Raw genomic sequence first — 26236 nt, forward strand, 5'->3', positions numbered from 1 at the left:
CTACCTGAGGGAAGAGCATCCCAGGGACCAGTATACCCACACCCCATAGCACTGGGAATGGGATGTGCTTGTCACCTTCAAGGAACAAGGGCCAGGGTGTCTGGAGTGTGGTGAGCAGGGGAGAGTAGTCAGAGATGAGAGTAGGAAAGCCCAAGAGACAATACAGTTTTGTAATGGGGACAATATAGCTTTTTAAAATGACAAACAGACTTTTCACATGAAACAATTTATTAAAAAGAGTTCAGTAGGGTGGGAGGTGGGAAAAAGGCCCAAGAGGGATGGAACATATGTATATCTATGGTTGATCCATGTTGATGTATGGCAGAAACCAACATGATATTGTAATTATCCTTCAATTAAATAATCTTAAATAAATTTTAAAAAAGAGTTCAATAAAAACCATCAAACTGAACCCCCAGTCCAGTGTATGGAGGGTTGCTTGGTATTAAGGACAGATGCAGGAGGGGATCAGAAGAGCTGAGCCTTGCCCCCACCATCAGTTAACAGGCAACAAACCTCTCGATGTTTCTCCATCTGCAAGTGGGTAAGATCAAGTGAAATAAAAGTTGTTAATGTATTTTGTGGCTACAAATACTTGAGAGAGTACCACTGTAAAAACACAATCTACATCAAAAGGTCACAAGAAAATGGAATTTAAGCTTTGAAATAGAAATTTAAAATACTAGCAGCAGCCATCATTTATTGAACTCTTAGTAAACTATTAAACTATAGCTTTATAATAATCTCATGACAGATATAATTATCCTCATTTTTAAAATGAGAAAATGGTCTCAGAAAGCTTAAGTTGCTCAAGTCTCTGACCTAATACATGGAACAACATAAAAAAAACATAACTATGAAGAGAGTATATATAGCAACATGAAAAATATTAAGAAAAATCTGCAAAATAAAAAATTGATTTTAGGCATGAAAAATGTATGTGGATAGATGCAAAGAAAGGAAAACAAAAGCATGCCCTGCATCTGACTGGGGCAAGATGAATACTTTTACATTGTTGATATTTTTTGCTCTTGTTAGAATGTTTGCCCAATAAGAGAGGGAGAAAATTCTTGTGAAACTATTTCAAAGACTAGTCACCATTTCTTTCTAAAGGATGGTGTTTGTCATGTCAATTTTCTCAACACCATCCCAAATCCAGCTTTTTCCACATTTCATGCAAACCCTGCTCCTCAGCATTTACACCCGCTTGTCCATCTCCTGGTGGCTTGACTACTCACACTACTACTCACACTCACACTACTACTCACTACTACTCACACAGCTACTCACACTCTGGCCAGGTCCCATCCTCCTTTTATCTCTGTGCAACACTGAAATGCCTTCCTAACAATTCAGTAAGCCTAAGGACTTCTCCCAGGAGAAGGCAATGGCAACCCACTCCAGAACTCTTGCCTGGAAAATCCCACGGACGGAGGAGCCTGATAGGCTGCAGTCCATGGGGTCGCGAAGAGTCGGACATCACTGAGAGACTTCACTTTCCCTTTTCACTTTCATGCATTGGAGAAGGAAATGGCGACCCACTCCAGTGTTCTTGTCTGGCGAATCACAGAGACGGTGGAGCCTGGTGGGCTGCCATCTATGGGGACGCACAGAGTCGGGCACGATTGAAGCGACTTAGCAGCAGCAGCAAAGGCTTCTCCCACCACAGCGTCACCCCTCTGTGATCCCTGAACAGTTCATCAGTTTCCAAAACTTGTTATCAATCACTTGACCATTATGCCTGAAAGTCCAAGTATTTTTACTCTGACTCCTTTGCCTGGATTGAGTCTGTGTGTGTCACCAAGAACAGTCCCACACAGGATGCAGAGCAAACGTCCCCAGTCTTTGAATGAATAAGGAAGGGAGAGCAAGGACATTCTTGCTGTCCTTAATCCCCAAAGGTTTCTCCAGATGCCAGGGGGTGGGATGCCCAGAGGACCAGGAAAGAACTCCCATCACCCACTGCAGCTTAGGGCATTTTTCCACAGAGAGCCCCTTCTGTGGACCCTACTCAGCCTGAGGCTAGGTGTTAATAAGAAACCAGTGGCTGACGGTTAATAAGAAACCAAGCTGCTCTGACAAGAGATGGGACAGTTTGGGCTCTGTGTTCTTTACATTTCTATTCTACTCCCAGGAACAGGCTGTAAGGCAGCTTTAAGTTGATTGCATTATGATTGAAATATTTTTTAAAGTGTAAGAGACTGAAAACGGGGGCGGCGGGGCGGGTTAGGGGAATTTCATTTCTCATTGGTTTCCACCTTTGTCCAGGGGTCAAAAAAATATAACTCCATGTTCACCCTGGATATGAAGAACTGGAAGACGTGCGCTAGGATCAGGAACTTGGGCAACTGCTAAGGGAGGGCGGGGTAGAAAGCGAGTAAGGTTGGGTTAGAGACAGAGAGGAGGTGGTGGACACGCCCTTATCAGGGCTTCGGCCAAAAAGCTTAGAAGCCGAGTTCTTTCTCTGTAGAGCCAGAGAACTTCTCAAGGCAGCACGAATCCTCAGAGGAGCAGAAGTGTAGTAAGGGAAGCCGCGGGCAGGATGGAGCCGGGTCGAGGCGCTTCCTGCTTGACGTACTTAACACCCGAGTCTCCTAGTTCACAGATACTTAGGATGGAGATCGAGGAAAGCAGAACCTCTCTGTCCCGTAAAGGGCGGGTCCCTCTGTTTCCAGATGTCAAACTGTACCTCAGGCGAGTCCCAGGGGTCCGGCTGCGGAATTCCTAGGTGATTGTGAACCTTCTTCGGGGAGTCTCGCGTTAGGGTGCTCTCGGTGCAGAGGGGAGAGGGAGACCCACGGGACAGCCTGAAGGCCCTGCTCCAGTCGGCTGGTTCTCCAGACCACGCCGCCCACGCCCACCCCGGGTGCAGCTCTGCTCAGGGGCCGCCGGGCTCGGAGTCGCTGGCCACTCTCCAAACCCACTCTGCGCGCGGACACTCGCCATGCCCTCGGATTCCCAGCCCTATGACAGCCCGCTCCCCTGGGAACAGCGAGGCAAGGCAGGAGGGACTGGCGCAGGGACTAAGGTGGAGGAGTTGGACTCCTGAGGGGGCCCACTTTTTTCTCCACTGGAAAAGAGACCCAGGAGGACTCAAAGGCGAGGCGCCAGAGGGGTGGGAGCTGCGGCCCAATGAGGGACCAGAGTAGGGCGAACTGGACTCCTCTCTGCCCTCCCCATCACGCAAGGCCCCCTTCCACGCCCTCACTCGCCGCGTCCACCCCGAGCCCAGGGCGCGCTTGCGTCCCCGCGGGGGAGCCGGGATGCCGAGCGCTATGGAAGCAGCTAACCTCTCGGTGGCCTCCACCGGCGTCGCCCTTCGCCTGGGACCCGAAGCCTTCAGCAGTAGCCCAAACCCAAGCGGGGTCGTCGGATCCACCCCAGGTGGTGCGGCCCCGCCGGGTCGAGAACCGCCTTTCTCCGTCTTCTCGGTGCTGGTAGTGACGCTGTTGGTGCTGCTGATAGCGGCCACGTTCCTGTGGAACCTGCTGGTTCTGGTCACCATCCTGCGGGTCCGCGCCTTTCACCGTGTGCCGCATAACTTGGTGGCCTCGACGGCCGTGTCGGACGTGCTAGTGGCAGCGCTGGTAATGCCCCTGAGCCTGGTGAGCGAGCTGTCGGCGGGGCGACGGTGGCTGCTGGGCCGGAGTCTATGCCACGTGTGGATCTCCTTCGACGTGATGTGCTGCACAGCCAGCATTTGGAACGTGGCGGCCATCGCCCTGGACCGCTACTGGACTATCACGCGCCACCTGCAGTACACGCTGCGCACCCGCCGCCGCGCCTCGATGCTCATGATCGCGCTCACCTGGGCGCTCTCCGCTCTCATCGCCCTCGCACCACTGCTCTTCGGCTGGGGCGAGGCGTACGACGCTAGACTCCAGCGCTGCCAGGTGAGCCAGGAACCCTCCTACGCCGTCTTCTCCACCTGCGGCGCCTTCTACCTGCCGCTTGGCGTGGTGCTGTTTGTCTATTGGAAGATATATAAGGCGGCCAAGTTTCGCTTCGGTCGCCGCTGCAGGGCTGTGCTGCCCTTGCCCTCCACCGTGCAGGTGAGGCGCGGGTTGGGGAATAGGGATTTGGGAAAGGGGTCGCTGAGGGACGAGGAAGCCTGGCGAAAGGGAGAGCTGGAGCTGCAAGTTTGCACACTTGGCGGAAGCTTTTCAGGTTGGCCACTCGGAGCGCACGCGGAGTTTGCCATCTGCTGTGCTGCAGCGCACGCGGGGGAGCTCAGCACTCGCGCCTGGCGTGCACACGAAGGGTTCATGCGTAGATGGTGCGCGGGGAGGAGCGGGGCGGGGGAAGGAGTTCCAGCACCTACCCACTAGGACTGGAGCTGGAGCGGGCACCGCGGCACCACGCGGCTGAGAGGGGCGGCAGGAACAGTGTTGCTCGGCAGCGTTGAGCTCGCGGCGGATCCTCTGTGCCCTCCGTTGCTTTTCTCCTGGAACTATTGTATCCGTGGGAGTCCTCAGTCGCCAATTTCCTAGCCGCGACTAGACCAAGCGTTACCGCAGGAGGCTGGAAATTCGTCCTGCCGTTGAACCTTCTGTGACCATTCGCCCCGTATTTTTGTCTCCACTGCACCCTCATTCACCCCTGCAGTCCCGAGACTATTCACTCTATTGGCCAGCTTCCTGCCAAGGGGAAAGGGAGGATAAAAAGGAATCCAAGTATCACTTTTCTTTCAGTCTCAATCTCAGTGGTATCCTTTAGTGACAGGACATTGGGGCAGTTACTTAATCTCTGTGGGCGTTGTTTCCTCCTCTTTAAGCGTAATAGGGCTCTTGGCTTACGTGAGATAAAGAATGCAGACACTTGGCACAATGCCTGGCAAACGGGGGTGAAGGGGTCGCAGTGCTGCCTGGAGCGAGGGGACCCTCAGGGCCAGGGCGTTGCCGGGCAATCTACAATGGGCGCCGGAAACGAATGAATGAACGAGAGGGAGGAACCTGCATTTGGCAGAACTTCTCTCCACTGTCTTTAGAATGGGGGCTTTCTGCTTTTTTGGTTTGTTTTTTAGTCTGTAATTCCTGTCAGACTCTTGAGACCCCATGGACTCTAGCCCGCCAGGATCCTCTGTCCATGGGGTTCTCCAGGCAAGAATACTGGAGTGGACTGCCTTTTCCTCTTCCTGGGGATCGTCCCAACCCAGGGATCGAACTTGCACAGAGGTAGATTCTTTACCGCTGAGCCACTTGGGAAGCCCCTCTGCCTTTTGGCCAGACCCTAATAGATCCTAGCTCCCTCCTCAACCTGGAAGCCTCGAACTTTTCTTTTGGGTGAGTGTGGGCTTAGGAATTATTGCCTCTTTCCTAATACAATGTATGGACCAGGGGAAGGGGACATGAGGAGGGAAAGAAAGAGGGTAAGTTTTTTTTCTTGTTAGCTTTGTTTTAATTTTGTAAGTTAACTCAGATGCTTAGGTTATTCAAATGTGTGTATTTTTAAAAGCAGGCATCTCCCGCCCCCCACACCCTTCATGAAATGGCAGAGGAGTTTTGTAGGATAAAACTGGGAATGTCAAGTCTATAATTGGAGTGTTGTTAGGGGAGAGCTTTATTCAGAATTAATGATATCCTTTGAAAGGTCCCTTGGAAATGCCTGGGGTGATTATCCTTTTTCTATCTGATTGCCAAGGCAGGGCAGACTTTTACTAGCTACATCGATCCAGGGTGTACCCAGAGAAATCATGATGAAATGGATGCCAGAAAGGCTTGCCACGCCTGAGTTTAGTGTTCATTTTTGACAGACCCTGTTCAAGCAGTTGATAACAAAGTAGATGTGCCTGGATGATGGGGGACCTGGACAATCAGGATGGTCACTTGTAGGGGGAAGGTTCTCTGGAAGGCAGGGCAGCCTGGTGATTTAGCCACCTGCCAGCAATGAGCTTCTTTCACATTTTGGGCTGCAAGCTTTCTCCTCTAAGACACAGCATTGGTCTAAGTCATGGCTAAGAGTCTTGAATCATATGATGCTGAGGTTGTAGATGAGATGGGTTCCAGAACATCCTGCTTCTTTAGACTCCAGCAAGCCATCACTCAAACTCCTGGGTAATGTTGCAGAGTCAGCAGTTGCAAGCTTGTTGACCACACCCAAAGAGAAATTTTAACCTGCCAGAAATACATTAATTCTAATGTGCCAGAAATACTCTCTCTGTTCCTTCCCCCACCTGCTTTATAAAACAATTTAATTGGAGGATAGTTGCTTTATGATGTTGTGTTGGTTTCTGCTGTACAACAACATGTATCAGCCATAAGTATATATACATCCCCTCTCTTTTGAGCCTCCTTTCCACCCCTCTAGGTCATCCCACCCTTCTAGGTCATCACAGAGGCGGGTCTGGCCTCCCTGTGTTATACAGCAGCTTCTCACTAGCTCTCTGTTTCACACATGCTAGTGCGTATTTGTCAGTGCCACTCTCTCAGTTTATCCCACCCTCTCCTTCCACCCCTGTGTCCATAAGCCCATCCTCTACATCTGCGTTGCTATTCTTGCCCTGCAAACAGGTTCATTAGGACCATTTTCTAGATTCCATATATATGCATTAACATGTGATATTTGTTTTTCTCTTCCTGACTTATTTCACTCTGTATAACCTGTTTTTCTCTGCATTCCAGGAGAAATGAGTAGAGCTGAATTTAGGTCCTGCAAAATGTCTTTATTGCTTTCTGTGGGTGATGGGAGCACTTAGGAAGGCAGAAGGCCTCTGGTCATGAGGTTGTGCACACCCTTCACTCTTTTCAGGATGCTGTGACTAGGTTCCCAACACTGAAATAGAATCAGGGAGGGATCTGCAATCATGCCTCAAGTTTTGAAAGTAGACATGGAAAGAAATGCTGACTGAGTGAGTTCCCTCTTCCAGGCACAGTGACCCTTTACCTTCTTCCTCTTATTTAATCCTCAGGCTCCAGACACATTGGCAATACAGTGTCTGTTTGTCAGGATAAGCTAAGATACGCTGAGTAACACAGAATCCCCAGACTAATGGTTTAACCCAGTTTCACTCAAAGTTCAGTGTGGGTCTGGTGGCCCTCCCCCTGCTCTGCTCTTCTCCAGGCTTGTGGATCCAGGCCCCTTGTCATCTGTAAGTTATGCTGTCTTGAACATGTGGTTTCTGAGGTTGCTGTGGAAGAGGAAGTGAGACCTGGAAATACAGCAGCTTCTACCTGCCTTACCCAGAAGAGTCCCTTCTGTTCACAGTCCATTGGCCAGATGCTGGCTGTGAAGGCTAGGGGAACCTATGGCTCTTTGGTGAGCATTAACCATCTTCGCCTCATAGCTCTCATTTTTGTTGTTGTTCAGTCTTTAAGTCATGTACTACTCTTTGTGACTCCATGGACTATAGCATGCCAGGCTTCCCTGTCTTTCACTATCTCTCAGAGCTTGCTCAAACTCATGTCCATTGAGTTTGTGATGCCATCCAACCGTGACAGAGGATGGTCTGTCACTCCCTTCTCCTCCTGCCCTCAATCTTTCCCAGCATCAGGATCTTTTCCAATGAGTTGGCTCTTCACATCAGGTGGCCAAAGTATTGGAGCTTCAGCTTCAGCACCAGTCCTTCCAGTGAATATTCAGAATTGATTTCCTTTAGGATGGACTGGTTTGATTTCTTTGTAGTCCAGTGACTCTCAAGAGTCTTCTCCAGCACCACAGTTCAGATGATCCAATTCAGGTGCCATAAAGTGAGTTCACCCATGACCTCACTGTTACTGGGTGGAGAAGCTAAAGTCTGTCCTGGATCTATCAATAAAATCACTGTTCTTTTCATCCCTTTTTCATTATGATGTGCTCTCTCCAGGAATTTAATTTCTGAGCACTGTCACAAGCATCTAGAACTTCATGGGAGTGAGACAGTCATATCCCAGTCAAGGTGGGTCAGGGGGATGTCAACTGAAAAAAAAATACAACCTAAAAGTTGAGAATTCTGTTTTCTTTGGCAGACTTTCTGAGAACTTCATCCTGGAAGACAGGTTCTCAGATAGCTCTGAGGTTACTCATTGTGTCATCTCGTTGCAACTCCATGGGCTACCAGTAGCCTACCAGGCTCCTCTGTTCTTAGGGTTTTCCAGGCAAGAATACTGGAGTGGGTCTCCATTTCCTTCTCTGGGGGATCTTTCTGACACTGGGATCCAACCTGTGTCTCCTGCATTGGCAGGTGGATTCTATACCTCCTGAGCCATTGCAGAAGCCCATCCATAGGGAGCAGGATCTCAAAACTGTGAACACCTTTGTAGGAGAGTTGAACACAAGTGAATACAGAGGCACCACCCGCTTCTCTCGGGAGCGAGGGTTAATTCCCACCTGCATCCTTTTTCCCATCTCATAGATGGGACACCATGATGTAGTATATTCTGCGGTCCCTAATGCATCCCCCATGGGTTATAATTCTTTCCTACTATCCTATACTCTTTACTGCTTAGAAGAGGAAAAAAGCAAAGTCAATAGAGATTGTTTGTTTGGTTTTTAAAATGCAACATCAGACATTTTGTTCATTTTAATTGTTTGTCTGATAGCTGTGCCTGATACCAGGGCATGCTTATTTATTAGGCATAGTGGGTACACCACCGAGAGCCGCCAGACTTTTAGGGGCCCATGGAAATTGTTTAATTTCTTTTAGAGGGAAAGTGAATATAACAGTAATGAATATGTAATAATGAGTTCAGCCTTGATTATATTAGTCTTTGTAATAATATGATCATAAAATATAATTTTTAATATTTTTAATGGAAGAAGGGCCCACAGAGGCATGGATGCCTCAGGCTCAAGAAGGTTATAATGCAGCCTTGGTTGATACCTTCTTTCATTCACTCAATCAATAAACATGTGCTGGGAGACAGTGTGCACATTGGTTAAGAACTTGGGATTTGGAAACAAGGAGACCTGGATTTCAATTCTTTTTGTGCCACTTATTAACTCTCTAGCCAAGTGAGTTCAACTCCATCTGCATTTCCCTGTAGGTAAAATAGAAATATTGCTATCTGCCTCTTAACATTCTTATGAAGGGTAGATGAGATAACAGTGTATATGGAGTAACTAAAATAGTAAACCCTAAATGATGGCCACTGTACTATTTTCATTACTATTTTTTGCAATTTTTCTTATAAGTTATACTAACTTAACTTATAAGTTATAAATAATAAATTATTATTTTATACCTCTTACTGCTGTTACTCACCATTATAGGTGGATTAGTTATTTATTTCTTAACAATTACCCCTATCTTTAGTGTCTTAAAACAACAAACATGTATGAACTCAGTTTCTGTGGGTCTGGCATTGGGAACAGCTTAGCTGGGTGGTCTGGTCCAAGGCCTTTTGTGGGTGTAGCTCTGGCTCACACGGCTGTCAGTGGGAGGTCTCTAAAGGGCTGCTTGAGTGTCATCCCCAACATGGTAGCTGGCTTCCCCTAGTCTGAGAGTGAGGCAAGGGGGAAACTGCAATGCCTTTTATGATCTGTCTCAGAAGCTACATTCCATCACTTCCCTTAAAATCTATTCATTAGAAGTGAGTCACTAACTCCACCCCACCCTCAAGAGAAGGCGAATTAGGCTCCACTTCTGGGAGATGAGTGAATGAACCTGTGAATGTATTTTAAATCACCACAAAAGGCCACGCAGATGGTATTCAAGGTTATTTGACTTGTACTGACCTGTGTATCAGGGAACATGGTAGCCTCTGAGGTTTCATGAAGTGGTCTCTGCTCTCCGGGGATTCATGTTAGTAAACTACAATTACAGAATTATAAATGTAATAAAGTCTTAAAAAATTATTTTATTGTTTTGTCTATGCTAGGTCTTCATTGCTGCACGAGGTCTTTCTCTAGTTGTGGCAAGTGGGAGCTACTCTCGAGCTGTGGTGTGCGGTCTTACTGAAGTGGCTTTTCTTGTTGTGGACCACAGGCTCTTGGGCACACAGGCTTCAGTAGTTGTGACTTGCGGACTCTAGAGCTTGGGCTCAGTAACTGTGACGCACAGGCTTAGTTGTCCCGCAGCATGTAGGATCTTCCTGGACCAGGGATTGAACTTGTGTCCCCCTGCTTCAGCAGTCAGATTCTTAACCACTGGATCACCAGGGAAGTCTGCAATAATGTCTTACAGGTGTTCTGTCCAGAGTACAATGGTCTTGAAAGAAGGACAGTATTTGGAAAAACACTTTGTGACCTGTAAAAGTCAAAATAAATGTGTAATATTGAACTATCGGGTTTGTGATGACTTGGACCTGAATTTTAGGTAATGTCATATTACAAAATATTTGCCTCTCCAAACTAATCCTCCACATTAGATTTGTGTTGTAAGCATACAGCATATAAGCCCTAAGTTACCTAAAAACTATACAGAACACTTGATGTTTTTGTCACATCTTCAATGTTTACTTGTCATTTGTTCCATCCCAAAGACTAAGGGGCTGTTGGTCTTGTGGACCTAGCCACGTGTGGGACCAGAGTTCAGTCAGAGCTAAGCTCTGGGAAGAGGATGGTGGAAAATCACGACCCTCATTCTGATTCCATCTATTAAAAGAAATATGACTCAAACCAGTCCTATGCCAGCATGCAAGACTATTTTAACGTTAGAAGAGTAAATTTTATTCATCAAATTGTAAGGTTATTTTAACTTTAGAAAAGTAAAGTTTGTTCATCAAATTGTATGGTAACAATACATCTGGCTTATCATTTGATTCTTTTAAGACTGATATCTAATAGTCTGAGAGTTTCCAGAACTACTTGCGTGGACAAAGGAGCATTTTCTCTAGACTTTTTAGAAATATCCCTGGCTTTCCCCTCTCTATGAACTTCTTCCTTGTTCTCTTCCATCATTACACTCATTCTGCCTCTTTATCTCTGCTTCCATTTCTCTTTTCCCTGGTTGGATTGTTGGGGAAAGTGCAGGAGAGACGAAGGGGGATGTAGACAAGGGGGATGGTGCAGGGATCAGGTGTCTTCCCCAGTGACCTTGCAACAAGCTACTTCTTAAATCCGTGTAGTTCTTGGAGAAGATTGAGTTTCTTGGTAGAAGAATGAGATTCAAATTCCATGGTTATTAACCCTTTCATGGATCACAGAATTCCTTGAAAATTAAAGAAAGCTTTGGACTTGCTGCTCAGAAAGGCTTGTAGGCGCCTGCTTGCCCAGTGTGCCTAGGGCACTGCCTGAAGCCTATTTGGAGGGTGATCCTCCATCTTGCCTCCCTCCCACTCTTCGGAAGAATGGAACCCACAGTGCAGTAGAACTGGGACTCTCCATAGCATGGCAGTGTTTGTCAGGGGAGCCATGGCCCCCTGTGCAGCCATGTCAGGACACTGAGGCTGGAGGATGCCTGTGCAAAAGGCAAAACTTTCCCACTCTCCATTACACCCTCCTTCTATGCCAAGACTTTGGCCTGGGAGTCTGGGGACTTCAAGGTAGAACTTTAACAGAGGACTTTCCATTGTCCTCCATCCGTAAAAGAGGATGACTAGATCAGATGATATTAGAACTGAAACAAATGTGGTGTAATTTTAAGTAATACACTTGATTACAGTTTCCCTTTCTCGGTACTAACTCCAGTGAATCCTTAGCCATCCCAGGGTAATTAAGCACCCCCCACCACCAAATTCATATTTTCCAAATGTAATAATAGTAGCGATTGTCCTTTATGTTATGATCATACCCAAGTTTAGCATAACTGTTCTTTGTGGTGTATGTAATTACACTCAAGGGAAAGGTAATTTTTTTTCAAGCCCAGCAGTGCTTTGCTTTTATTTATTACTCTGTTTTTTTTTTTTTTTTAAACAAGAAAATGTCTTTATTTTCTGGTTTCTTTTGCACAAGGGAAGCTGCTGAGAAAACTTCCTGTTGTAGTTTGTTAGACAAGTTTTAGACAGCTTCTGTTTACTTTGAGGGGCTATTTTGGTTAGTTTTCTCTTCAAGGAGCCTTTGAGAAGTACAACTTGGAGCTTGGTTATCTCCGTACAGCATGGGCAGAGAGAATGGTGCCCTGGGTACTCCATCTCCTGACCCGTTGAGCTCTGGATAGAAATGGGGAATTCCAGTTACAATCCGGATAGCGTTCAGCCAAGACTGGATGCCGCTCAACGTCCTCTGTCCTCTCCCAGAGGCCTCAGGGCTTGATTAGTCACCAGGGAGTGTGTCCCCACCGCCAGCCTCGTGAAGAGCCTCGCTGTACGGGATGCCTGGCCTGTGTGTCACCACCCCGACCAGTTGGTTTCAGAAGTGATTAGGAGCCATTTTTCTTTTTCTAGTTCTTCTCAGGGTGTTCATCTGACAACATTCAGTTCAGTTCAGTTCAGTCGCTCAGTTGTGTCCGACTCTTTGTGACCCCATGAATCGCAGCACGCCAGGCCTCCCTGTCCATCACCATTTCCCGGAGTTCACTCAGACTCACGTCCATCGAGTCAGTGATGCCATCCAGCCATCTCATCCTCTGTCGTCCTCTTCTCCTCCTGCCCCCAATCCCTCCCAGCATCAGGGTCTTTTCCAATGAGTCAGCTCTTTGCATGAGGTGGCCAAAGTCCTGGAGTTTCAGCTTTATCATCATTCCTTCCAAAGAAATCCCAGGGCTGATCTCCTTTAGAATGGACTGGTTGGATCTCCTTGCAGTCCAAGGGACTCTCAAGAGTCTTCTCCAACACCACGGTTCAAAAGCATCAATTCTTTAGCGCTCAGCCTTCTTCACAGTCCAACTCTCACATCCATACATGACTACTGGAAAAACCATAGCCTTGACTAGACGGACCTTTGTTGGCAAAGTAATGTCTCTGCTTTTGAATATGCTATTCAGGTTGGTCATAACTTTCCTTCCAAGGAGTAAGCATCTTTTAATTTCATGGCTGCAGTCACCATCTGCAGTGATTTTGGAGCCCCAAAAAGTAAAGTCTGACACTGCTTCCACTGTTTCCCCAAACATTGGCAGTTTACAAATGTCTGTGGGTGTTTTCTGAAGCAGCTGGATTTTTTTTTAATTAGAGGGGAGGGAAGGGACATTCCTTTTACTTAAAGGGGACATAAAGTTGACATTTCTGAGATCCTGCCATGTATTATTGTCTCACTGTCATCCTCCAGGAAGCCCACCATACATGACAGATAAAGACCTTCATCGCTGGAAATGTAAAAATGGGAGCTCAGATTGGAATCCTGTCTAATCACTAATTTGCTCTGAGCCTTGGCTTCCTTATTCCTTAGTTACTGGCTACTGTTATAACTGAGTAAGGTGGTGTGTGGAACCACACGGCCAAGTAGCAGATGATGGTCAGGAACTCTGAAAGTCTGAGATTTTTCCCTGCGGGCAAGCTGACAAGTCAACCTACCCTAGTTTACTGGATACTGACAAAAGACACGAGACTTCTGGGTCAGAGTCAAAGGACGTTCTTACTCGTGTTACATAGGCAGCATGAACTTCATGTGTGCATTTTTTCGCTTCCCTTCTGAGTCCCATGTGACTGACATGGAGTGGGCCAGCTGGATTTGCATCACAAATAGTAGGGAAACTCCCAGATTAGGAAACTCAAGTCTGTATTGTCCAGGACTGAACAATATATAAACCTGCCCTTTGCTTTTCAGAAACCTGAATCTTTAATAATGGGTTGCAAGTAAATCTGTCTTCTTTTCTACCGGGAGATACTCTCTCACTCTTCCAAGGCTGTTTGTTATACAAACATCCTTGACAGGCTGGTCAGAAACAAGAGCTGTCAGTGCCTTTGCTGGCAAATGTGTAGAAACACAAGAGACTTGTCTCCCCCAAATAACTATTTATTTAGTGTTTGTTGAGATTTTACTATAGACCATACATTACACTTGGTGCCGGGAACGCTTTAGTGGACAGGACACTCATGTCCCTGCCCTCCTGGAGTGTTGATTGTGACACAATATCCACAATCAGAATGAAGATTCAGAAGCCATGCCTTGGTATCAGAGTGCTTATGAAAATAGTGGGACAGGATATTTGAAATTGGGACTTCATGGAAAATTCCAGTACGTAGTCCATATGCACTAGTCTACTCTATTGTTAGTTGCTCAGTCACGTCTAACTCTTTGTGACGCCTGGGACTGTAACCTGCCAGGCTTTTCTGTCCATGGGATTCTTCAGGCAAGAATACTGGAGTGGGTCGCCATTCCGTTCTCCAGATCTTCCTGACTCAGGGACTGAACCCAGGTCTCCTGCATTGCAGGCAGATTCTTTACTGTCTGAGCCATCAAGGAAGCCCCAGTAGATGATTAATAAATGTCAGCATATATTGTCGGGCTGATTTGGTCCTTAATTAATTTTAGATGGAAAAGCCTCAGATTCTATGGAGATGTTTAGGTGAACTCATCTTTTAGGTCATGTCTCACAGTGGCAGAGAGAAGCCAAAGAGGCCTGGAGCCAGACAGATGGGCAGGCACCTTGGTTATGCTTTGCCCTGCTCGTGTGACCTTGCTCGTAGCATCTGATATCTCCACACTTCTGTGTACTCAAAGCACCTGTCCTTTTGCAGCAGGACAGAAGGTGGCAGGTGCTACTGGTTGTGTGCCTTCAACAGTCAGTATTTTTACCTTCAGATTAGTGGATTCCAAGAGTCTAAGACCTCTGAAGCCAGAAATGGTCAGTTTTACAATAGGTGTAGAGAGGATTGTCAGGGCTTCCCTGGTGGCTCAGACAGTAAAGAATGTGCCTGCAATGCGGGAGATCTGGGGTTCAATGCTTGGGTCAGGAAGATGCCCTGGAGAAGGAAATGGCAACCCACTCCAGAACTCTTGCCTGGAGAATTCCATGGACAGAGGAGCCTGTCAGGGCTACAGTTCATAGGATCATAAAAAGTTGGACATGACTGAGTGTCCAACTGCTAGAGAGCATTGTCAGGGCAAAGAGGCTGAGGAGACATCCAACCAAAGAGGAAAGATGGAGAAGCTCAGGGCTGGCCCCAGACCTGACTGCTAGAGCACCTAAACATTTCCCAGGAAGCCAGAGTCATTCATTCTGAAGGCATCCCAAGCATAAACGTGATCCTAAAAATAGGTTCTGTGTTTTCTCAGCTGTCAAATGGAGATAATTGCCTGAAGGTTTGGCATGAGGGCAGATCAGATCAGTCGCTCAGTTGTGTCCAACTCTTTGTGACGCCATGAACTGCAGCACGCCAGGCCTCGCTGTCCATCACAAACTCCCGGAGTTCACTCAAACTCACGTCCATTGAGTCAGTGATGCCATCCAGCCATCTCATCCTCTGTCGTCCCCTTCTCCTCTTGCCCCCAATCCCTCCCAGCATCAGAGTCTTTTCCAATGAGTCAACTCTTCGCATGAGGTGGCCAAAGTCCTGGAGTTTCAGCTTTAGCATCATTCCTTCCAAAGAAATCCCAGGGCTGATCTCCTTCAGAATGGACTGGTTGGATCTCCTTTCAGTCCAAGGGACTCTCAAGAGTCTTCTGCAACACCACAGTTCAAAACCATCAATTCTTCGGCGCTCAGCTTTCTTCACAGTCCAACTCTCACATCCATACATGACCACAGGAAAAACCATAGCCTTGACTAGACGAACCTTTGTTGGCAAAGTAATGTCTCTGCTTTTGAATATGCTATTCAGGTTGGTCATAACTTTCCTTCCAAGGAATAAGCGTCTTTTAATTTCATGGCTGCAGTCACCATCTGTAATGATTTTGGAGCCCAGAAAAATAAAGTCTGGCACTGTTTCCACTGTTTCCCCATCTATTTCCCATGAAGTGATGGGACCGGATGCCATGATCTTAGTTTTCTGAATGTTGAGCTTTAAGCCAACTTTTTCACTCTCCACTTTCACCTTCATCAAGAGGCTTTTTAGTTCCTCTTCACTTTCTGCCATAAGAGTGGTGTCATCTGCATATCTGAGGTTATTGATATTTCTCCCGGCAATCTTGATTCCAGCTTGTGTTTCTTCCAGTCCAGCGTTTCTCATGATGTACTCTGCATATAAGTTAAATAAGCAGAGTGACAATATACAGCCTTGACGAACTCCTTTTCCTATTTGGAACCAGTCTGTTGTTCCATGTCCAGTTCTAACTGTTGCTTCCTGACCTGCATACAAATTTCTCAAGAGGCAGGTCAGGTGGTCTGGTATTCCCATCTCCTGAAGAATTTCCACAGTTTATTGTGATCCACACAGTCAAAGGCTTTGGCATAGTCAATAAAGCAGAAATAGATGCTTTTCTGGAACTCTCTTGCTTTTCCCATGATCCAGCGGATGTTGGCAATTTGATCTCTGGTTCCTCTGCCTTTTCTAAAACCAGCTTGAACATTTGGAAGTTCACAGTTCACGTATTGCTGAAGCCTGGCTTGGAGAATTTTGAGCATTACTTTACTAGCGTATGAGATGAGTGCAATTGTGTGGTAGTTTGAGCATTCTTTGGCATTGCCTTTCTTTGGGATTGGAATGAAAACGGACCTTTTCCAGTCCTGTGGCCACTGCTGAGTTTTCCAAATTTGCTGGCATACTGAGTGCAGCACTTTCACAGCATCATCTTTCAGGATTTGGAATAGCTCACCTGGAATTCCATCACCTCCACTAGCTTTGTTCGTAGTGATGCTTTCTAAGGCCCACTTGACTTCACATTCCAGGATGTCTGGCTGTAGGTCAGTGATCACACCATCGTGATTATCTGGGTCGTAAGACGGTAGGTGTTGCAAGAGGGCATCAGAGGGCAAACACACTGAAACCATACTCACAGAAAACTAGTCAATCTAATCACACTAGGACCACAGCCTTGTCTAACTCAATGAAACTAAGCCATGCCCCTGGGGCAACCCAAGATGGGTGGGTCATGGTGGAGAGATCTGACAGAATGTGGTCCACTGGAGAAGGGAATGGCAAACCACTTCAGTATTCTTGCCTTGAGAACCCCATGAACAGTATGAAAAGGCAAAATGATAGGATACTGAAAGAGAAACTCCCCAGGTCAGTAGGTGCCCAATATGCTACTGGAGATCAGTGGAGAAATAACTCCAGAAAGAATGAAGGGATGGAGCCAAACCAAAAACAATACCCAGCTGTGGATGTGACTGGTGATAGAAGCAAGGTCCGATGCTGTAAAGAGCAATATTGCATAGGAACCTGGAATGTCAGGTCCATGAATCAAGGCAAATTGGAAGTGGTCAAACAAGAGATGGCAAGAGTGAATGTTGACATTCTAGGAATCAGCGAACTGAAATGGACTGGAATGGGTGAATTTAACTCAGATAACCATTATATCTATTACTGTGGGCAGGAATCCCTCAGAAGAAATGGAGTGGCCATCACGGTCAACAAAAGAGCCCGAAATGCAGTACTTGGATACAATCTCAGAAACGACAGAATGATCTCTGTTCGTTTCCAAGGCAAACCATTCAATATCACAGTAATCCAAGTCTATGCCCCAACCAGTAACGCTGAAGAAGCTGAAGTTGAATGGTTCTATGAAGACCTACAAGACCTTTTAGAACTAACACCCAAAAAAGAAGTGCTTTTCATTATAGGGGACTGGAATGCAAAAGTAGGAAGTCAAGAAACACCTGGAGTAACAGGCAAATTTGTCCTTGGAATACAGAATGAAGCAGGGCAAAGACTAATAGAGTTTTGCCAAGAAAATGCACTGGTCATAACAAACACCCTCTTCCAACAACACAAGAGAAGACTCTATACATGGACATCACCAGATGGTCAACACCGAAATCAGATTGATTATATTCTTTGCAGCCAAAGATGGAGAAACTGCATACAGTCAGCAAAAACAAGACCAGGAGCTGACTGTGGCTCAGACCATGAACTCCTTATTGCCAAATTCAGACTTAAATTGAAGAAAGCAGGGAAAACCACTAGACCATTCAGGTATGACCTAAGTCAAATCCCTTATGATTATACAGTGGAAGTGAGAAATAGATTTAAGGGACTAGATCTGATAGATAAGAGTGCCTGATGAACTATGGAATGAGGTTTGTGACATTGTACAGGAGACAGGGATCACGACCATCCCCATGGAAAAGAAATGCAAAAAAGCAAAATGGCTGTCTGGGGAGGCCTTACAAATAGCTGTGAAAAGAAGAGAAGCGAAAAGCATAGGAGAAAAGAAAAGATATAAACATCTGAATGCAGAGTTGCAAAGAATAGCAAGAAGAGATAAGAAAGCCTTCTTCAGCGATTAATGCAAAGAAATAGAGGAAAACAACAGAATGGGCCGACTAGGAATCTCTTCAAGAAAATCAGAGATACCAAAGGAACATTTCATGCAAAGATGGGCTCGATAAAGGCATGAGGGCGAATCAGAGTTATTCATTACAAGTGTCTGTTTTACAGTGGCTTTTCTGGAATTGTTCTTTGTGTCTTTTGGTTTTCTATTTCTTCAGATGAAAAAAGCCATGCTTGTCAATCTTCTTGCAAACCAGGGTCTGACCTCATTGACTTGTTGACTTGGAGGCTGTTTTGGAAAGATTCCATTGTCTGTCCTGTCCCTCTGCACAGGGTGCAGTAGGCTCAGGTGGAGCAAAGGGGGACTCTGCTAAATGCTGCAGTGGTGGCGGCTGAGGTGTTCTAAACCTATTTAATTAGTGGATTCCCCTTTTCTGTTTCTCTTCCCCCAGGATCCCTTTGAACTGAATTGACCCCATGTGTTTATTTTGTAGCATGACAAGGATTTGGAATTGTGTTAAGTGAGGAAGGAATTCAAGTGCCTGGGAGGTCATTGAGGTCGGCAGAGAAATCTTTTCAAAAGTGCCCTTTAATCAGCTGAATGGGATGAAGACAAACAAACCACCTGCCACTGCCTCTCATGCCCTGATGATATTGCTTCCTGCGCACAATAGACTGCTAATACTCATAGGTGATTTCAGGATGTCACGTTTTCCCCCTCAGACTTCCATTAGTGGATGATGGTCATCCATCCTGTGAGAACTGGTCAGTGTCACCTCTTCTAAAGGGGAGGGATGAGCTTCAGCTCCCACTTGCGTCGGGGGCACCAGAAACCTTGGGATGGCTCATTAAAGAGGGGGTGCCTGCTGGTCTGCACAGGGTGCGTGTTTGCAGAGCCAGGACTTTGTAAAGGGTAGAGGGGTGGGGAGGAGTGAAGGGCTGGCTGGTCTCTCCTGGAGTCACCTGCCTTTTCCTTCTCTCTCTCTGAGTGGCAGGCGGGAGGAGGCTGGGTTTACACTCAGAAAAGGAAGGACTCAACTTTGTCCATATCACCATGATCTGTTTCAGGATGACTTAGTGATCTTCCAAATAAATAGAGATGAGTGTTGGAAGGAGGTAGCAGAGACGGAGAATTTGAGGGTAGATCTTAGAGTGAGGAGCCCCAGGTTTGCACAGATCAGACCACCTGGGTGCCTTCTAAGCTCCATCCTGCTCCAGGTGAGAGGAACTCGGACTCTTCCCTTGGCGCCTCGAGGTCGGGTGGCTCTCCCGATGGCTGCTGCCAGTTGTGTCTGGGAGAGAAACTAGCTGCAGTCCTTGCCTGGGAGCCCCTTGCCTCTGTGTTTTCTCCAGCATCATGACTGGCAGCATTCTGGAAAGGAAGAGACATGCAGGTGAGGAGCATGTGGTTGAAATGATCAGTCAACGTGGCAACTGTTTCCTAGGCACTGACCGGGTGCCAGGTGATGCTGCCAGGCAGGTGCTGTACAAGGAAAACCCAGCCTGCTGTGGTTCCGCTTGGGCCAGAGGGACACCACGTGTAACACCATGACCACACACATGGCTACAAAGGAGGGGAACGTGGTACCAGATCACAGAGAGATGTGATTGAGTTTAAAGGGCCAACAGGGCTGCTATGAGGCTGGTGGCCTTTAAAAGCTGAGACTCAAGAGGTAGATAGGAAGTGACCAAAGGCCGGGGGTGAGAGGGTGGAGAGCAGCCAGAGGCTCCTTAAATGGCAGCTAATTATCACCACAAAGTCACTTACACTTTGTTTATTTTAAGCTAGGCAATACAAAATTATCTCCTAATTTAAAATCATCTCCTAATTCACTTAACACAGTAATCATTTAATTTCTTGCAATATTGATGTTTACAGGCAGCCTGCCTCTCTGGCTGTGAGCTTTGTGAGGGGCAGGCCTGGGTCTGTTCCATTCAGGGTCCGGGTCCCAGCCCCACCCCCCTCCATGAGTACTAAGTTATGAGTGCCTGTGGCAGGAGATTGTGCTGGGCACACACACACATTCCCAGTGCTCATTCACAATGGCCTCATGGCAGGGAGGGGGCTTGGTCACCTAGCTTCATACACAGGAAATGGCTTGGCCAGTGGGGCTGGAGCTCAAGCCAGGGTCTGACACCAAGGCGCGTGTTCTTAAGTGCCTCCCCCTGTCCCCCTTTTTAGATCATATTATTTGATTGGGATTCCCTGGTGGCTCAGATGGTAAAGAATTATTTATTCTAATATCTGACATTGTGGGGACCACCACCACTCTCAGTCTCTGAAGAACCTTCAGGACATATTTTAACCTACAGTTTCAAGAACTTTCTTACCTAGCATTAATCTTTGGGGGTGGATTATGGCATCAGTTGGGCTTCCCTGATGGCTCAGGAGTTAAGAATATACCTGCAATGCAGGAGGCACAGGAGATGCCCGTTTGATCCCTGGGTCAGGAAGATCCCCTGGGGGAAGAAATGGCAACCCACTCCAGTATTCTTGCCTGGAAAATTCCAAGAACAGAGGAGCCTGGCGGTCTACAGTCCTGCCTGTAGGGTCACAAAGAGTACTACACGACTGAGCACACACATGCGATGATGATGGCATCAGTGGGGCTGGGGGGGAGGGGCTGGCCAAGGTTGGGTGTATTGTATGTCACTGTATTGCCCAGCATTACGCATTTTATCTTTGAATTATGCATTTCCTCTGTTTGCAGGTAAAGGAGGCCCCTCAGGAGGCTGAGATGGTGTTCACGGCCCGCCGCCCCACGGTGGCCTTCCAGACAAGCGGAGCCTCGTGGCGGGAGCAGAAGGAGAAGCGGGCAGCCGTGATGGTGGGCATCCTCATCGGCGTGTTCGTGCTGTGTTGGATCCCCTTCTTCCTGGCCGAGCTCATCGGCCCCCTCTGTGCCTGCAGCCTGCCCCCTATCTGGAAAAGCGTGTTCCTGTGGCTTGGCTACTCCAACTCTTTCTTCAATCCCCTGATTTACACAGCTTTTAACAAGAACTACAACAATGCCTTCAAGAACCTTTTCACCAAGCAGAGATAAACCCAGGGCTTGGAGAGGGGAGGGAACTGGAATTTCTCCCCTTCATTTGTGATCTGGGCCAGAGCTGTCCCACCGCTGAGCATTCATGACATTTGGGAACCATACCACTTGGGCCTGGACTACAGGAGCAGCGATGCCAAAGGCCCTCCAGAAAGACAGCAGGTAGGTGGCAAGCGTGCAGCTATGCCCTCTCACCGAGTGATGCAGACATTGCTAATCGATCTCAGCATATCTTCCCACTGAGCTGGAACTCAGCCTCAGAATCCTTTCTGGACAGTGCATTCGGCAGTTATTGCTAATTAGCCAGAATTCATACAAGACTGGCATCCCAGGTGGGGCTAGTGGTAAAGAAGCTGCCTGCCAATGCAGGAAATGTAACAGACATGGGTTCAATCCCTGCGTTGGGAAGATCCCCTGGAGGAAGGCATGACAACCCACCCTGGCATTTTTGCCTGGAGAATCCCATGGACAGAAGAGCCTGGCAAGCTACAGTTCATAGGGTTTCAAAGAGATGGACATGACTGAAGTGACTGAGCATTTGCTCTGTCCTTTATCTGAAGCTGATTTGCTCTTCCTTTATCTCATTACCATATTCTCAGCACAGGGCCCAGTGACCTGTTTGGTGGCAGAACGAGTACCTGGACTCAAGTTTGCCTGAATCTTGACATGGGAAAATGAAGGGAACACAACCAAAATCTGACTGGATTGCATTCAGTGTTGGCTTGCATTTTGTATCATGAGACCCACACACGGTGTAGTGGTTCCACTTGTACTTTTCTACTTGGATTCCAGCAAGGGGACTTAGAGGAAGAGTCTAGGTATGGTTTGGAGGAGGGGGCAGTGATATTTTTAGGCTTCCTCTCACTATTGGATAGGATGCTTTATCATTGTGTTCATTTGACCTGGGCCTTGACTTAATGTAAGATCATTATAGAAGCATCCCAGGCAGAGGGAATCATTTACATTGAGTACTTCTTAAAAGCAAGTTGTTTGCTGACTAATTTGATGGCAACTTCTGTTGGACCTTTCAGAGTTGAACTTTTTCTTTACTTAGGCCTTCCCTGACTACTCACTATAATTACAAAATGCTCAATTTCTGAGACAGATCAGTTCAGTTCAGTTGCTCAGACGTGTCCGACTCTTTGTGACCCCAGGAACTGCAGCACGCCACACTTCCCTATCCATCACCAACTCCCAGAGTCTACCCAAACCCATGTCCATTGAGTTGGTAATGCCATACAACCATCTCATCCTCTGTCGTCCCCTTCTCCTCCTGCCCTCAATCTTTCCCAGCATCAGGGTCTTTTCCAATGAGTCAGTTTTTTGCATCAGGTGACCAAAGTATTGGAGTTTTCAGCTTCAACATCAGTCCTTCCAATGAACACCCAGGACTGATCTCCTTTAGGATGGACTGGTTGGATCTCCTTCAGTCCAAGGGACTCTCAAGAGTCTTCTCCAACACCACAGTTCAAAAGCATCAATTCTTTGGTGCTTAGCTTTCTTTATAGTCCAACTCTCACATCCATACATGACTACTGGAAAAACCATAGCCTTGACTAGATAGACCTTTGTTGACAAAGTAATGTCTCTGCTTTTTAATATGCTGTCTAGGTTGGCCATAACTTTCCTTCCAAGGAGTGTCTTTTAATTTCATGGCTGCAGTCACCATCTACAGTGATTTTGGAGTCCCCCAACATAAAGTCAGCCACTGTTTCCACTGTTTCCCCATCTATTTCCCCTGAAGTGATGGGACCAGATGCCATGATCTTAGTTTTCTGAATGTTGAGCTGTAAGCCAACTTTTTCACTCTCCTCTTTTAATTTCATCAAGAGGCTTTTTAGTTCCTCTTCACTTTCTGCCATAAGGGTGGTGTCATCTGCATATCTTGGAGAAGGCAATGGCACCCCACTCCAGTACTCTTGCCTGGAAAATCCCATGGATGGAGGAGCCTGGTGGGCTGCAGCCCATGGGGTCGCTAAGAGTCGGACACGACTGAGTGACTTCACTTTCACTTTTTCATTTTCATGCATTGGAGAAGGAAATGGCAACCCAGTCCAGTGAACTTGCCTGGAGAATCCCAGGGGCAGGAGAGCCTGGTGGGCTGATGTCTATGGGGTCATACAGAGTCGGACATGACTGAAGTGACTTAGCAGCAGCAGCAGCATCTGCATATCTGAGGTTATTGAGACAGATCAGTTGATGATTAACTTTATGTAAGGATGTACTTGTAATTCCTTTTATTTTTGAACTTTTTATTTTGTATTGGAGTATATGGCTATACCCTAATAAAAAAAGTTCAAAAATGATCAATGTTTTGATTTAGTGTCAGGTAAACAAGCGAAAAGCAAAGGAGAAAACGAAAGATAGAAGCATCTGAATGCAGAGTTCCAAAGAATAGCAAGAAGAGATAAGAAAGCCTTCCTCAGCGATCAATGCAAAGAAATAGAGGAAAACAACAGAATGGGAAAGATGAGGGATCTCTTCAAGAAAATTAGAGATACCAAGGGAATATTTCAGGCAAAGATAAAGGACAAAAATGGTATGGACCTAACAGAAGCAGAAGATATTAAGAGGTGGCAAGAATACACAGAAGAACTGTACAAAAAAGATCTTCACGACCCAGATAATCACGATGGTGTGATCACTCACCTAGAGCCAGACATCCTGGAATGTGAAGTCAAGTGGGCCTTAGAAAGCATCACTACAAACAAAGCTAGTGGAGGTGATGGAATTCCAGTTGAGCTATTCCAAATCCTGAAAGATGATGCTGTGAAAGTGCTGCACTCAATATGCCAGCAAATTTGGAAAACTCAGCAGTGGCCACAGGACTGGAAAAGGTCCGTTTTCATCCCAATCCCAAAGAAAGGCAATGCCAAAGAATGCTCAAACTACCGCACAATTGCACTCATCTCATACGCTAGTAAAGTAATGCTCAAAATTCTCCAAGCCAGGCTTCAGCAATACGTGAACTGTGAACTTCCAAATGTTCAAGCTGGTTTTAGACAAGGCAGAGGAACCAGAGATCAGATTGCCAACATCCACTGGATCATGGAAAAAGCAAGAGAGTTCCAGAAAAACATCTATTTCTGCTTTATTGACTATGCCAAAGCTTTTGACTGTGTGGATCACAGTAAACTGTGGAAAATTCTGAAGGAGATGGGAATACCAGACCACCTGACCTGCCTCTTGAGAAACCTATATACAGGTCAGGAAGCAAGAGTTAGAACTGGACATGGAACAACAGACTGGTTCTAAATAGGAAAAGGAGTTCGTCAAGGCTGTATATTGTCACTCTGCTTATTTAACTTATATGCAGAGTACATCATGAGAAACACTGGGCTGGAAGAAGTACAAGCTGGAATCAAGATTGCTGGGAGAAATATCAATAACCTTAGATATGCAGATGACACCACCCTTATGACAAAAAATGAAGAGGAACTAACAAGTCTCTTGATGAAAGTGAAAGAGGAGAGTGAAAAAGTTGGCTTAAAGCTTAACATTCAGAAAATGAAGATCATGGCATCTGGTCCCATCACTTCATGGGAAATAGATGGGAAAACAGTGGAAACAGCGTCAGACTTTATTTTGGGGGGCTCTAAAATCACTGCAGATGGTGATTGCAGCCATGAAATTAAAAGACGCTTATTCCTTGGAAGGAAAGTTATGACCAACCTAAATAGCATATTGAAAACAGAGATATTACTTTGCCAACAAAGGTCCGTCTAGTCAAGGCTATGGTTTTTCCAGTAGTCATGTATGGATGTGAGAGTTGGACTGTGAAGAAAGCTGAGCGCTGAAGAACTGATGCTTTTGAACTGTGGTGTTGGAGAAGACTCTTGAGAGTCCCTTGGACTGCAAGGAGATCCAACCAGTCCATTCTAAAGGAGATCAGCCCTGGGTGTTCTTTGGAAGGAATGATGCTAAAGCTGAAACTCCAGGACTTTGTCCACCCATGTGAAGAGTTGACTCATTGGAAAAGACTCTGATGCTGGAAGGGATTGAGGGCAGGAGGAGAAGGGGATGACAGAGGATGAGATGGCTGGATGGCATCACCGACTCGATGGACGTTGAGTCTGAGTGAACTCTGGGAGTTGGTGATGGACAGGGAGGCCTGGTGTGCGGCAATTCATGGGGTTGCAAAGAGTCCGACACGACTGAGCAACTGAACTGAACTGAACTGAAACAGCAAAGGGACTCAGCCATACATATCCATGTATCCATATGTAATTTCTTTTAATACAGAATATCAGAAATAGAAATCTACTGACAAAATATCAGATTTACAGTAAATATTGCAGGAACTTCCTTAAGTCTAGTCTCTATTCTGCCTCAAATCTCTCTGCCTGTAGGACATGGGAGACAAAGCCAGGAGGCTGTAACTGGAATTAATCTTGTCAGGATTTATTTGCTGATTAAGTTATCACTGAAGGGTCTTCATGTCCAAATCCAGTTCCATAAAGTTCCAGGCCTGTAGGGTGGATGTGGCTAACCTAGCAGTTTTATTTTCAATTTTGTCCTGCATAAAGCATGCCATTTTTCTCCCATTTATCATGGCCTCCATGTTTCTTCAGGCATGTCTGAGGGAAATCTGGATTCTGTTCACAACTGCTGTCCTCTGTGAACATCTCTTCCATCTGGGGGTACCACCCTAGAAGCCTTCTCTTTGGCCCCTGACCTGCTCCCTCTGCACTGAAGCTGGATGGTACAGAGGAGTGTCTTTTAAACTCCAGGTCAAGTTGCCATGAAATCAGTTGGTGATCATCTCAGTCAGTTATGTTCTCAACATCTGCACACAATCACTGCAGAATCTGAGTGGTGTATAGCAACAAGCCTCCTCTGCTGAGGTGTCTGTGAGTCACTGGGATTTCACTGGTTCAAACTGGGCTCTTCTGGGCTCAGCTTCAGGCTGCAGGTTGGTCTCTGTCTGCTCCATGTGTATCTGAACCTCCTCTGGCCAGCAGGGTAAGTTCTTCTCCAGAGAGGCTACAAGAGGGCAAGTCCAATACACAGCATGTTCTCAAACCTTTGCTCCTGTCAAGGCTGCTAAAAACCCAAGACTAGGCCGAACCCAAACTCAAGGGGTGAGGA

The 26236-nt window shown here is 46.5% G+C and overlaps 1 protein-coding gene across 1 annotated transcript; it reads left to right on the forward strand.

Moving 5' to 3' along the window:
- Positions 1–1543: 1543 nt before the first annotated feature.
- On the forward strand, positions 1544–21148 carry LOC102399053 (5-hydroxytryptamine receptor 5B). Its single transcript, XM_006066637.4, has 2 exons — positions 1544–4052; positions 20816–21148. Exons 1-2 carry the CDS (start codon positions 3264–3266, stop codon positions 21146–21148), a joined length of 1122 nt encoding a protein of 373 aa, XP_006066699.3. The 5' UTR covers positions 1544–3263.
- Positions 21149–26236: the final 5088 nt, after the last annotated feature.

The sequence above is a fragment of the Bubalus bubalis genome, chromosome 2, assembly GCF_019923935.1.
Source record: "Bubalus bubalis isolate 160015118507 breed Murrah chromosome 2, NDDB_SH_1, whole genome shotgun sequence".
NCBI classification, from domain to species: domain Eukaryota; kingdom Metazoa; phylum Chordata; class Mammalia; order Artiodactyla; family Bovidae; genus Bubalus; species Bubalus bubalis.

Coding starts and splice junctions, on each gene's coding strand:
- LOC102399053 (XM_006066637.4), top strand. CDS start 3,264: ATGCCGAGCGCTATGGAAGCAGCTAACCTCTCGGTGGCCTCCACCGGC. Junction 4,053..20,815: donor CCTTGCCCTCCACCGTGCAG/GTGAGGCGCGGG, acceptor CTCTGTTTGCAG/GTAAAGGAGGCCCCTCAGGA.